The sequence below is a fragment of the Schistocerca gregaria genome, chromosome 8 (genome assembly GCF_023897955.1).
Source record: "Schistocerca gregaria isolate iqSchGreg1 chromosome 8, iqSchGreg1.2, whole genome shotgun sequence".
Classification (NCBI taxonomy): Eukaryota; Metazoa; Arthropoda; class Insecta; order Orthoptera; family Acrididae; genus Schistocerca; species Schistocerca gregaria.
In genome coordinates this window covers 393,667,467-393,682,498 of record NC_064927.1, presented here as the reverse complement: position 1 = coordinate 393,682,498, position 15,032 = coordinate 393,667,467, and the positions used below count along the sequence as shown (strand labels likewise).

Here is a 15,032-nt window from a genome sequence, read left to right as displayed (position 1 = left end):
TTACCTAATCTCTTTATTTATAACCTTGTGTGCACCCCACAAAAAGTCAGCTACCTGAGTAGCAGCCTTTGATGTGTAGTGCGCACATGACCAATTTAGGGGAACCCTACAGTTCTCAACCCTCTTGCACAAGTCCAGGAAGTCACAGCGTAGCTTGTCACAGAACCTTCTTAGTACCTGGTTCAGTCCTTCCACTTGACTCCAAAGTAAAGGGCCATGGTCAGTTCTGGGGACAATGGTGCAAACTGTGAGCTTAATTGAAACTCCATGCACAAGGCTGGTCTTCTCATTCTCCTCTGCCATCAACCTTGTGTAGTCAAATTGTTGTTAGAAACCAGAGGATAATGTGACTACTAGTGACTATTCCTAAATGTGCAAACACATTTCAGTGTACAGTGGATGTAATTACATTGCTTGTCAGAACAGTGGTTTTTCTCATTTTTTAAATGTATTTTTCTCTATTTCACATTTTGAATGTGTTTTGCAGTATATATAGGGGTTAGTATATTGAAATTTTACCTGTATACTGAATTTCTGATAGTCTAATTCTGACTTGTTTACACATTGACACCAAAACTTGTTACAAAGTGTCCACATCTACTTGCATTTTTTCTTTCTTGTTAATAGTCTTAGTATACTTTTTCTTGTCAAAAAAGTAAAGATCTGACATACCTGCATTATGTTTTACAAATATCTTGTGTCTTTTGAATTTCTGTTATGTGAGGCTTTGGCTTAGCTTTACATTTACAGATGTCTGGGCACTGAATTTGTGCTAATAACAAACTCCCCACATTATCAGAGGTTGCATTACTTTCATAGTGAAATTAATGTAGTGGAGAGAAATCTGAGCAGGTCACTAATGTCCTCTTCTATAAATGAAAAATATACAGTAACAACAGATTAACAGAGGGTCAGGAGAGCGTGCCCGTCAGGCACATTTGGATCAAACTGAAGAGAGCTAGTGAGAATGACGGAAAAGGGTTGGGGGGGGGGGGGGGGGGGGTTGGACTGGCTGTTGGTAGGTAAGGTTACGGCTATAGAGGAGGAGGACACAGTGTAACAGCATCATTGTTTCTACATGTGACAAGTTCCAGTTGCCAGAGTTGAGGGGAGAAGAGCCTCAGGTAGAACATGTGCAGCAGGCTCTAATTGTGAGCAGGAAACATTAAAAAGGTTCAAATATTAGGAAGCAGCAGTCATTGTAGAGGTGTAGTCCCTCAATTACAGGATAAGTTAAGAGAGAATAAACAAATCACCAGCATGTTCAAGCCCAGTGCCCGACTGATACAGCTGATTGAGGATTTAGGATATTTGTAGAAGGATTTTACCAAGGATGGAACAGCTAGGATAGGGATATATTGTACAACATAGATGGTAACCTGATGAAACTGCGTCCCTAACTGCTGGCACCAATATGAAGATGATTGAGGTGTTCTGCTGGCATGATTGGCCTCCTCTTGGCAATACTGTATGGTGAGATGTAGAACTGGCGGTGGCACTGATTCTCATTTTTTGTCATTCGGCGGTCTCTCGTGTTTCTGGCACAATGCCCTCAACCAGTCGGTAGTCTGCTCCAGGGCTGCGGGCACTCCACATTCAGAGACTGCTTATGCACATCATGAGTGCAGAGTGTGCTGTGGACACTGAACTGATTATAAACAATGCACCAGGGCACCAGCATCACACATAGGCAACATGCGCAGCAGCAACAGTGGTGCTGTAATCGAGTGAACTAGCTTTCACCTGTGAGTTACATGTCCGTCAAGTGCCCACAGATATTCCCCTGCCTGCTGTGTATGTAAGTCGCAGCCCAAACCTCAGTAGGCAGGTCCTTACTCAGCTCCACGCCAATGGCTGGCCGCATCCCACAGCGCCAACTGTCATAGCTTCCTACCATGCCTAGACTGCACCAGAAGGACCAGAGATGTTGCTACATACTGAGCAGCCAGCAATCTTCTTCAAACCCTCCCTCTTTCTCCTACTCTGGCCTCCCTAAACTCTGTACAACCTTGCCATTAGTGCTACTGTGAAACGTTGACTATGTACTTGTGCTAATGTCATCGTTGGACCGATGCCACTGCAAACTTTGATTCTGTTACTGTTTTAGTTGTTATTTTATTTTATGTTATGTTGAACTCTACTCTGCTTGTAATGCTATAATAAAATAAAATGCAAGCTTGGATCATCACTCATTGTGTGCACGCAATTTACAACCGAAGGCTACAAAACTGCTGACAGGGTGTACATTGCAGTGGTGCTGGTGGGGACTTTTTGTAGATGGGATTGTATTGCACCTCAACAGGACTGGGAAATGGAGGTCAGTGGAGTTAGTTAGAATATAGCAGATGGATTGTGGGGCCACACATGGACAAATATCTTTTGTTATGGATAGAAGGACTAATCCTTTTTTAGGATTAACACTGGCAATACATTCCTCCCCCTAAAACATATCCCAATCACTTTAGATATTTCTGCTGATTGGGTATCAAAAAGTTCAGCATCAGACACCAACATGAAAAATTGTAAAATATTTGAAAGATCTTTTGACCTTTCTGAACATTACTATCAGATAATAAAGCTAAAGCAACACTTGGTTAAACCTTCAAAACTACAGATTTACAAAAGTATCTTCTGAGAACATAAAAAGATACCTTTTTTAGAGGATTGGCAAATCAACCCTGGGATTAAATTTATATGGAAAACAATGTGGATGCTAAGTTCTTCAACTTCTGCATGTTGTTTAAATTAATTTTTAAGAAAGTGTTTCCAACAGTATCCACTTCTGTAGCAGCAGCAGCAGCTGCTGCTGCTGCTGCTAAGTAAAATAGATGAATATCTGTGGGTATTATAAAGTCCTCTCAGTTCTTTACAAAAACACTAAACTGATCCACAGATTACTACCAAAGATATGTACATGAGAGTACTGCTTGGTTCAAACAAATCATTTAGTGACAAAATAATATATAACACAGAACATAAAAGCAAAGTAGTGTGGGACATCACAAAACAAGAAACTGTGAAATGCTGGTACAAGGTTAACAATATATAAATCAAACATGGAAGTTGAATAATTTAAAATCTGCGGGAATTAGCAAATTTTGTAAATGACTGTGTGTCTGGTATTAAGGAGAAGTTTTAACTAAATCTTTCTAAAACACATGTAACACCCACAATTACTTACACAGCAAGCACATTGTTGTCATTTCTCACAATAGTCGAAGTCAGGAAGACAATACAGCAATCCCACATCAACAGATACAGAGATGAGGTTCCAGTCTTTGTTCTGAAGGTGAATGTAGTCTGCATACAAACCCCATTAACAAACATAATTATTAAGTCCTTTAGCCCACATTTTTTTCCAGAGTACATAAAGTGTGCGCAAGTTGTGCCTTAACTAATGAAAAGTAATAAAGGAACTATTAAAAACAACAGGTCAGTTTCATTATTGTCTCCATTCTCAAAAATAATTGAGTTGGTCATGAAATACAGACTAAAGAGTTACACAAGCAACCACACCCTTTTTAATGAAGCCCAGCTTCATTTCCAGTGTGGGAGAGTACAGTATCAACCATCACAGAGTTAAAAAAATGATAATATAAAATAATTCTGAACAAGCTAGAAGTGTTAGGTTTAAGAGGAATAGTGAAGAAGTGGTTCCAGTCCCTCCTGGAAAACATGGTACAGAAATGGCTCTAAGCACTGTGGAACTTAACATCTGAGATAACCAGTCCCAAAGACTTAGAACTACTTAAACCTAACTAACCCAAGGACATCACACACATTCATGCCCGAGGCAGAATTCGAACCTGTGACCGTAGCAGCAGTGCGGTTCCAGACTGAAGTGCCTAGAACTGCTCGGCCACAGTGGCTGGCATGGTGCAGAAGGTATAGATACTTAACACATCAGCTATTGACAAGTTTTTATTAAAACAACTGTCCAACAAGAAACACACAAAACGTGTATTGCGTCCAATTCTGTGCTTAATGTTCAGTATAATTAGTGACTTCCTAAACCGTATAAGACACAGAGAAAACTTCATTTGTTGTTGACAGCAACATTGTAGTCACTGATAAAACAGCAGAACTCTTATTCGAGACAACAACTGAAACCATCACGGATGTCTATTATTGGGCAATATGTAGTAAATCAACAGTGATTATAAAGGAAACAGACAGTATGCACTTCAGCATGAAGAAGGAAACCATTCTGTCACATTAGACAAGAAAAGAAATTTTAGATTTGTAGCAAACATGAAGTTTTTAGCAGTGAATAGTGATTGCCAACTGACGTGTAACGTACACAGAAAGACACTTGTAAAAAAAAAAGTAATTAGCATGTTATGTTCTTGGATTTTAGCATTAGTTTACAACAGTGAATGTCTTGTAATGACACACAGTCTAAAAAAAGACACACCATGAAGGAACTATCCAAATGGGATGGAAATTGGTAGATTTGATGCACACGTGCAGACAAACAAACAAGCAAGCAAGCAATTACAATTTTAGGAAAAATTCGAGAGAGAGAGAGAGAGAGAGAGAGAGAGAGAGAGAGAGAGAGAGAGAGAGAGTGTGTTTCACAAATTGACCAAGTCAATAATGTGCTAGTCCACCTCTGACCTTTATGCAAGCAGTTACTTGGTTTGTGTCACTGATTGAAGAAACTGTTGGACATATTCCAATTTGCACATTATATCATCAAAATGGATGGGCCCTCCTCATAATGCTCCAAACATTGTGAGCTCGGGAGAGATCTGGTGACCTTTCTGACCAAGATAATGTTTGATAAGCATGAAGACAGCCAGTAGAAAACCTCAGCATGTGCTTGTGGGCACTATCTTACTGAAGCGAAAGCCCAGGATGTCTTACCATGAAGAGCAACAAAATGGGGCGTAGAATATCATTGATGTACCGCTGTGCTGTAAGGTTGCCGTGGATGATCACAGGGGTTCTCCTATGAAAAGAGATAGCACATCAGATCATCACTTCTTTAGGAGGGTGATAATGAGGCTGGTGTCTCACTGATGTTCCAGGCCTCTCCAGGCACATCTTTGGTCTGCAATCTCATTGACTGGGGTAGAGTTGTGTTCAGTGATACATCCTGCTCCAAACTGATCTCCGATGATCAGTGAATACATGTCTCGAAACGCCCCATACAGTGATGGTATACCAACCTGTTGCACACCATACTATCTGACAAACAGGAGTGATGGCCTGAGGCACCATTCTTTTCACTGCTAGACATCTTAGGTTGTCATCTGTGTCACCCTTACAGCGCAGCGATACGTCAATGATATTCTATGCACAGTTTTGTTGCAGTTCATGAAAAGTCATCCTAGTCTTACAGCTCAGCAAGACGTTCTGATTCACAAATTGGACATAATTTGGCATGATATCCCTCATGAGGACATCCAATAACTCTTATCAATCAATGCAAAGCCAAATAACTGCTCACATAAGACCCAGACGTAGACCAGTGCACTACTGGCTTGCTCAATTTATGAAGTCCTTTCTCTTGAATAAATCCTCCATTTTTCTGAAATTGTTACTTTTTTCCCTCTATATACATACATACATACATACATCACATCAACTGATTCCTGTCCCATTCGGGTAATGCCTTCATGGTGCATCTTTTTGTCTTTGAGTATACTATGCCCATGTACACTCATTTCTTAGGTGTGGCAGTCACTTCCGAGGTTCAAACGACTGTAAATGTACACACAGTTTTTAAACTGCAGAAAAGAGTCTTAAGAATAGTAACTACGAGTAGAAATGAGGCTCATTCTGGAAAGTGGGCATCCCTACTGTGCCAAGTGAGTATCTACTACTCTCTGGTCCATAAGGGAAAACATTACTAAGTATTTAATTAATAGTGCAATTTAGGATTACATTTACCAAGGAATACAAAAAAACTTGAAACAGCATTTTCTATCGGAGAATTAAATTGCATAATAAGTTGTCCACAGAAATGAAATCAATTAGTAAACAATGGAAAATCCATGATGGATAATGGCAATATTATGAAGAGTATAGATTGCTACTCACCATGTAGCGGAAATGTTGAGTTACAGACAGGTAAAACAGAAATACGACTAAATGTGTAGGCCTGTGCTTTTGATCAGAAGACCTTGTTCTGAAATAGACGTATGTAGATACATATGTACAAATACAAGTACATGTCCCTGCCTGTCAAAACCAGACTGTGATCAACTGCGCATGGTGGGATAAGAAATCTGGGTGGTGGGGCTAAGAAGGAGCCTGGAGCAGGGGGAGAGAGAGAGAGAGCAGGGTATAGCTGTGGAACTGTAAAGTGCTTTTTGTGGAAACATACAGGGATGAGGTGAAGTGAGGATAGGACAGCTAAGTGCAGTCAGGACGTTAGACAGAGGGCAGGGTGGGGTGAAAAAGGAGAAAAGTAAATAGACTGTGGGTGTGCTTTTAGAGTAGAAGGCTGTGGAATGGGAACAGGGAAGAGATAGGTAGATGAAGTATAATGGCTAACAAAGGTTGAGGCCACGAGGGTTACGAGAATATAGGATGAATTGCAGGGAGAGCTCCCACACACACAATTCATAAGGCTGGTGTTGGTAGGAGGGATCCAGATGGCAAATGCTGTAAGGCAGTCACTAAAATGAAGAATCTTGGGATGGGCAGTGTGTTCAGCAACTGGGTGGTCCAGCTTTTTCTTTGCCACAACCTACATGGCACCACCCTTGTCAACCTATCTGTGGGCCATCTAGAGGAATCCTTCCTGCACACCCCAAATCCCAAACCCCTCATTTGGTTCAGTTTCACTGATGACGTCTATGTGATCTGCATTGAGGGCGAGGCCATCCTGTCCACATTTCTACAGCACCTGAACACCTTCTCCCCATGTGCTTCATCTTGTGCTCCTTAACCCAACAAGCCACCTTCCTCGATGGTGTCCTCCACCTCAAAGATGGCCACATGGACGAGGATACTGTGTAGGTTCAGTGGGTGTGGTGGGTAGGATAGTAGGTAAGACATTCCTCTTTTCACTTCAGGGCACAACAAGAGGTAGTTGAAACTCTGGCAGAAAATGTGATACAGTTGCTCCAGTAAAGGGTGGTGCAGAGTCACAAGGGGTATGCTCCTTTGTGGCTGGACACTGGGTCTCTGGGAGGCGTTGGTTGTCTTGAGACAAAAGGTATCAGACATCTGTTTCTGTACAGGATTGGGAGGGTAATTATGGTCTGTGGTGGCTTCAATGAGAACTCTCAAATTTTGAGGAGGACTGCTTGTCACAACAGATGCAACAGCCATGGGTTACCCATCTGTATGGAAAGGACATCTTGGTATGGCTGTCAAAGTGGAGGTATTGCTGGCGGTAAGTATGTTTGATATGGATGGAGATACTGAAATGATCATCTCTGAGGTGGAGGTCAACACTGAGGAATGTGGGAATGGCGAAGAAGGTGTTGAGATTCTGTAGGAATGTGGACAGGGTGTCCTCACCCTCAATCCAGATCACAAAGACATCAATGAATCTGAACCAGGCAGGGCTTTTGGGATTCTGCATGTTCAGGAAGAATTTCTCTAAATGGCCTATGAATAGGTTAGCATAGGATGGTGCCATGTGGATACCTTCTGGTGATGCCTTCAAAGGAAAAGTAATTTTGGTTACAGAATTTCTTGATCTTGAACCTTGCCTCCTGTCATTCACCAAATCCCTCAACATGCAATCTAACTTTACATCTGCAGAAAGAGCTACAATCCACTGCCTAAAATCTGACAACCTTATTATCCTACCTGTTGACAGACTCCACCTGCTGTCAAATTTGTCCACTTGCCAACCCTGCCACAATACCCCATTCCAGAAATCCAGGATTATCTCCAGTCTCACCTCAAATCTGTAGGCCCATCCAAGAACCCCCCCCCCCCCCCCCTTTTCGAGTGCATCTCACTCCTCACCCTTACAACTGCCCATACTCCTGCCTTCTACATGCTTCCATAAACCCAACCAGCCAGGATGCCCCATTGTGACTGGTTAATGTGCCCCCACTGAGGAAATCTCTGCTATCGCAGACCAACATCTTCGGCCTATTAGCTGCAGCCTATCCTCCTACCTGACATGAATTGCTGATCATGATCTCCACCACGACCAATCCATCGGTTTTCCAATCTCCTGTTTAAGAAATGCCGAACATCATGATGGAAGTGCGGTGGAGTACCATCCTGTTGAAAGATGAAGTTGGCGCAGTCGGTCTCGAGTTGTGGCATGAACCAATTTTCCAGTATGTCCAGATACACGTCTTGTAACGTTTTTTTCGCAGAAGAAAAAGGGGCCGTAAACTTTAAACTGTGAGATTATACAAGACACATTAACTTTTGGTGAATTGCGAGAATTTGTTGCACGAATGCGTGAGGACACTCTACCGCCCAGATTCGCAGATTGTGTCTGCTCACTTCACCATTAAGAAAAAATGTTGCTTCATCACTGAAAACAAGTTTCGCACTGAACGCATCCTCTTCCATGAGCTGTTACAACCGCGCTGAAAATTCAAAGCGTTTGACTTTGTCATCAGGTGTCGGGGCTTGTAGCAATTGTAAACGGTAAGGCTTCCGCTTTAGCCTTTTCCGTAAGATTTTCCAAACCGTCGGCTGTGGTGCGTTTAGCTCCCTGCTTGCTTTATTCGTTGACTTCCGTGGGCTATGCGTGAAACTTGCCCGCATGCGTTCAACCATTTCTTTGCTCACTGCAGGTCGACCCGTTGATTTCCCCTTACAGAGGCATCCAGAAGCTTTAAACTGTGCATACCATCGCCGAATAGAGTTAGTAGTTGATGGATCTTTGTTGAACTTCGTCATGAAGTGTCGTTGCACTGTTATGACTGACTAATGTGAGTGCATTTCAAGCACAGGGATCAGTGTTGGTGCCACTCCTGTTCCTTATTTATATAAATGATATGCCCTGTAGTATTAGGGGTAACTCTAAAATATTTCTGTTTGCTGATGACACTAGCTTGGTAGTAAAGGATGCTCAGTTTCAAATAGTGCAGTACATGACCTAAGTTCATGGCTTGTAGAAAATAAGCTAATGCTAAATCACAGTAAGACAGTTTTTACAGTTTCTGACACACAATTCAACAAAACCTGATGTTTTAATTTCACAGAATGGGCATATGATTAGTGAAACTGAACAGATTTCTAGGTGTTCAGATAGATAGTAATCTGCCGTGGAAAACCCACGTTCAGGATCTTGTTCAAAGACTTAATACTGGCGTTTTTACTATTCAAACGGTATCACAAGTCGGTGATCGTTCAACACGAAAATTAGTCGAATATGCTTATTTTCATTCGCTTATGTCGCATGGTATTATATTCAGGGGGAAGTTCTTCCCATTCTGAAAGGATATTTTTTGGCTCAGAAACAGGTAGGTCGGGCAATAACTGGTGTATCTGCATTTGGTTCAGACTTCCTTAACTCTTGTGCAGAAAGGTGTGCAGTATACTGCTGCATCCATTTTCAATAAGCTTCCACTCTAATTCAAAAATCTCTGCAGTAATCCACGCACTTTTAAATTGAAACTAAAGTGTTTCCTCATGGATCACGACTCATGTTTTGTCGAGGAGTTCCTTGAAAAATGAAGCTGATTCTTATTGTATTGTTGATGGCGTTTACTTAAACTTATGGACTTACTTTTTTCGGGTTGACAAACATTTATTTTTATCTGTTGTTACTTTTATGTTGTAATTTCTTGTACTAGCATGTTCCATGACCTTTGATATTTGCTCCTCAATTTGGTCCTGTGGAACTTGACATGTAAATAAAAATAAATATTAAAAAAGGAGCAGAGAAGTGCAGGGACGTTATTGATGAAAAACATAGGAAGAATATAATGAGAGCAGGCTTTTTTAAAAAAATATTTTCATATATTTAAATTATAACACTGCAAGGAAACTAGGTCAAAGTTATAAAAGAAAGAGTTAGAGAACACATTTGGGGATAATCAGATAGAATCACTATACTGCAGAGAAACATCATTAGAGAAATGTGTTAGAGGCTGTGCCTACTGTTACAAATGCAAGACAAGGTGGGTCTGATTTTGGAAAGGTATTAAAGGGTTGGGGGTGGGTGGACCCATGGAAAGTCTGGGCCTTTGCCTAGGTCAAGTGAATCCATAGAAGGAATGACCTGTACCATTTCTTTGATGTAGTGGGGTGAGGAGAGTAATATTTGCATTAAAGAGATTCTAAAGGTATTTCACAGCATTTGCCCATAAGTATAAGGTGTGATTGTACCTCTTACAGAGGTATGAAGCTGTACAGTGACTGTTAGTCACACTGTTGCAGGGTTCTAGAAAGTAGTCAAATATTAATATACTTACCTGAACAAGGATGATTCTTGGAACTTTTGTTTCCGCACATGTTTGACTTACCACTGTTCTGAGATTTGAAACTGTGGAGTGTGGTGTAAATTAAAATGTCAGCATGTAACTCCTTGTAGTAAAAAAGACTTAAACTTTGTTTATCTTGGAGCCTTAAGAACCTTGTACTGTTATACATAATATTTTTTTTAAAAAAAGACAGTGTACAATAAATAACCTTTGAGAGACAGAATGATAGACGCTGGTCAAACAGGACAAATATCTCTCATGGGAGTTTACTTTAACAACAAAAATCTAATAGTCTACATACAAAGTAGTTCGAGAATAAAAATAGCACAATAAAGTGGGTAATATGGTAGTCATTTACAATATTAGTATACAAGAAATAACATAAGAGTCAAATAGAAATTCATTAGTAATTGGAACCAATTATGCTAAGAAAGAAATTAGGTGATTAAAAGCACACTAGCTTTCAACTGAATAGTTGTAAATACTTGATCAAAAGGGAAGTGAATCCTTGGTAAACCAAGTAATAATAAACTTGAAGGATTGAGCTAAGAAATATGCCCACATTCGCTTTGTGTTGTGGAAGGAATAAAACAATGTTTGGTCTTGTGAGACCATAAGTTTAATAATAAAAATAATTTAACAAAAGTTAAAGGTTATAAAATGATAGTAATTAGTTATGTAAATAAAATTATACAACATCTTTTGTCCACATGAGATTCTTCAGAATAACATGTTCCATTCTTATCGTCTAAGGCTGTCGAAACATGTTTGTGAGTGCTGAAAATATTATTGTAGTTAGTTAAGATGTAGAGCGCCTCCCACTGGGAGCACATTGATTTGATGAATGTACAGAATCGGAGTGAGAAGTGTGAATACACCACCTCACCAAGGCACAATGGTGACTGGGCATCTCCACTTGCCATGACAGGACTGCTTATGCTTTGAGCTTCACAATAGTGAAGATGAACAAGTGCTCATAGCTCTTAAAGTAAGTATTTAGGAGACCGTTTCTGGCAGACTTTCTTGCTTTGAATGATTGTTCCTGTCATATCCCTTAATATTGACCATTCTTCCTGGAACATCCTGTATGTATACAGTATTCAGTTTACAGCAAATATTTCCAATTTGTACTGTTTGAGGTACTCATTGAACAGCAAGTGGCAGCTGAAACACATCAGCAGACATCCTTATGTCACAGCAGGTGTTGCATGGAGCTAGTGGCATTGGAAGGAGCTAGTGGCATTGCAAGGAATGCCAAGGAGGACCTCAGAGCACATCACCAATAGGGAATTCCATGAGTGTACAAACCAAGAGTGAAGAAAATCAAATCTGATGTGAACACTGTTTATGTCCAATTAGTTGGAGTCATGAATTCACTCCAGACACTTGCATGTAATAAAACGTCAATGTTGATGGAAGCTTGGGGGGAAATCATTCTAAACAATAATTTAAGAAGTTGTGAAAGAGAGTCCATACCAAGAATTTATGTTTTAGTCACCAGAACCCTTTTAATCAAAAGCAAAGACATTGTCAAATCATACACAACAAGCTGTCCATTGCATCTTCATTTTATACATGTGACAACTCATAATTATCTGGCAATGGTTACAATAAGAGGGAAGTAATAACAACATCCAATATTATGCTCAGCATTGCTGCATCAAACAAAAGTTCTACTATGAAACTTTTGTGACAACAAAGGAAAACAAAAGGTTTAAGGATCTTCCTGATAGGGCTCTCAGGTCCAGCACAACCAGGTGCATTGGTTAACAATTTTCTACTGCTTCCTCACTCTCTCATCCACAAGATGTGCCGTGCACTGATGTGGTGGATGGCTGTTCAGTCAAAGCAGTCAACAGCTGGCAACATCTGAGGTGTGTACAAAATCTTGTGTTTACACTGTTAAGACACAGAATAGTAAGGGATAGAAAAGAGAAAAAATTAATTAAAACCCACTCACATTGTCACGACTACAGCGGAAAATAGGAGAACATATGGAGTTATTACAAACAAAGCTTAACATCATAGCCTCTAACTAGCTTCCTTTAACTACCCCAGCTCTCATAATGATTTGATCGCTGGAATCAATGGCAGACACAGTAATAGCACTCAATTCCATCATTACAACACTGTAATGAATGTATGTCCTAGATGCTCCAGCACAGACCATGAACTACCCAAAGACTTTTTCAAGACATTGGCCTTCACCTAATGAACTTCATACTGCTCACAACCTATTATCGACCGGTGGAGGAACTAACTGCCTTCCACCACCACATCACTGGGTGCTGCCAGCACTGAGCTTCAATGCGGAAGCCAGCAACATGGCCTCTTAAGGTCCACATGCCTGTTCATCACTCAGGCACGTCAGGGAGCTGAAACCTACCAGTTGGTAGGGAGGAGAGTTGTGGAGCTGACTGGACATACATCAGCTAGAATCCAACACAGATGAATAAGCAAAAGCCAAGGCTGACTTCATGCGGAAGTCAGTCTGCTTGGCCCTCTGTAACACTCATTATGGCATGTTGGCATGTGACTGGAAGAACTATATTCATTCAGTACCTATACGTGTGCTCTACAGTACATGAATACTTCAAATTCTTCTCCAGAAAAATTTCAGTAATTCTTACAACTTAGAAACCAGGCAGTTAAACAGCGATTCAATGGACTTCATATTATTCACTACATCCCAGCAGTCATCCATGAAGTTAGGGCAAAATTTTTAGTAACAGAAGACTTAGTACTGAGCAACCCACAGCTTGTGCTTCAGGGTGGTTGGTTAAGTTTATAAGGAAGCAGGTAGCATGTTTTGATTCAGTTGGATGTTGGGGATGGTGGTGTTCAATAACATAAGTCCTTGGTTAGAGGGGGTATGTTAGTGTATCAAGTCACAGACTGAATAGCAGTAAGTCCGGTTGAGAAGGGATATAACTTCGTAAATGCTCTGCTATCATCAACTCTGCCCTGAAATGAAAAAATTCTTACATTTTCAGTTATGCTATTTCAGTAACCATTTAAATTATTAAATATTCTTGCCCATTGTTATACCATTATTGTTCAGAAACCATTGTCATGTGTTATGTCCTTATTGGAGACCTCAATTGAAGAACTTTCTTAGGAATCCACTAATTATTTCCATCATATCACCAGCATATCTATTCCTTTAAATGCAGAGACACCTGTGAATTTCTATGTACTCCATGTACATATTTCTTTCTTGACATGACTACCACCTGCCTTTGTGAAGTGACACTGTCAAACTGAGGGGGCCAGAGGTGAATCTGAAAGCCAGTTAGTGAGCATACTACTGTTCTGCACAAAGTGCCCAATCTTCACATCCATTCCTGTATAAATTATCCTCTTTGCAAATGTCATATTTATATAAACTCATGCTGTCCTTCAAACATATCCTTCTAACCCAAAAATATGTCTGATAGCTTGGGTATAACAAACCCTTTCTTTTGCATCATTTCACTGTTTGGTGCCTACCATATATGGTAGATTATTTTCTTCACTTTTAGAAAATTTAATGAAGTAAAGTTTGTGTTGTTACATCTGTAACTCTATATACATTCCTCTTACTGTTCTGTTTGGAAGTAATTCTAAAACTTATGAAAATTGGTCTTTTTATGTATTGTGTCTCAACGCACTACAGTCTTATAGTTCTATTTTCTGCATCTCTTCAGACAGCTATTGGTATTTTTATTTGATTTATGAAAGCAAGTGGAAACAAGTTTACAAAAATATATTTGCTTATCATAAAATTATAATAATACTGTCATTATGCATCAAAATTATCATGTGCAGTCAAAAATCACATCTAAATAAAGCAATTTTATGAGGTTTTAATTTTTCTAAATCTACAAATTACATCCTGAGTTCAATGTTCTGGAGAATCTTACATAGAGGCCATAGAAAGGTTTAGCAACTAGAGGCTAAAAAAAAAACCTGATTTTTTTCTACAGCAAATCAAATGCACATTTAGTAACCATAATAGAATTACAGGTTGGTTTCAGTTTATTAACATGTATGGCAAAGCACTATCTATAGCTTCCATCAACTTTTGTACTTTGTATGGCACACATACTTCTTTGTACGGCACACATACTTTCTTTCAAATTGCTACTGAGATCATATTCTTCCTGGAACATATACAGTGCTGAACACATCAGCCATAATCACTAATGTGTGTCATCATTTTTCACAGCACAGCATGTAACCATAGTCATGGCTTTTGTCTTCTTGAAAATACAATAAATACAATTAAGTTTAGATACAACAGTCACTATATTCTCTTAGTTTTCAGGATCACCTGATCGTAAGAGGCAATCACATTTATGTTATGGTTGATCTCCTAGTCTCTGTGCTATTTGCAAAATCCAGTCCTGGAACTTTGCAACATCTGTGAACACAATGTATTGCCTCAAGTCACAGCTCTGCGTTTCGGGATCAAGTAGTGAGAGGCTTACAATTCCACGCAGAAACCATTGTGTATCACTTCCTCGCCCTGGATCAGAGGGAAGAAAGAGACCACCTCCACTGTCACCTGAACAGGGCCCTGTATCTGTTGACAATAGAAAGTCACAGTTCTACATTCAATATTATTGACATTATGTCACAAAATATTAATAAATATATAAGCTTCATCACTGAGAGCAAAGAAATTGATAACAA

The 15,032-nt window shown here is 39.9% G+C and overlaps 1 protein-coding gene across 1 annotated transcript in view; it reads right to left on the bottom strand.

Moving 5' to 3' along the window:
- Positions 1–14,087: 14,087 nt before the first annotated feature.
- Positions 14,088–15,032, bottom strand: part of LOC126283930 (serine protease gd-like) — a 264,054-nt gene continuing 263,109 nt past the window's right edge. The window contains exon 9 of the mRNA XM_049982315.1: positions 14,088–14,922. Within this exon, the coding sequence (XP_049838272.1) occupies positions 14,699–14,922 (224 nt within the window). The 3' untranslated portion in view covers positions 14,088–14,698. The remainder of the gene's footprint in view (positions 14,923–15,032) is intronic.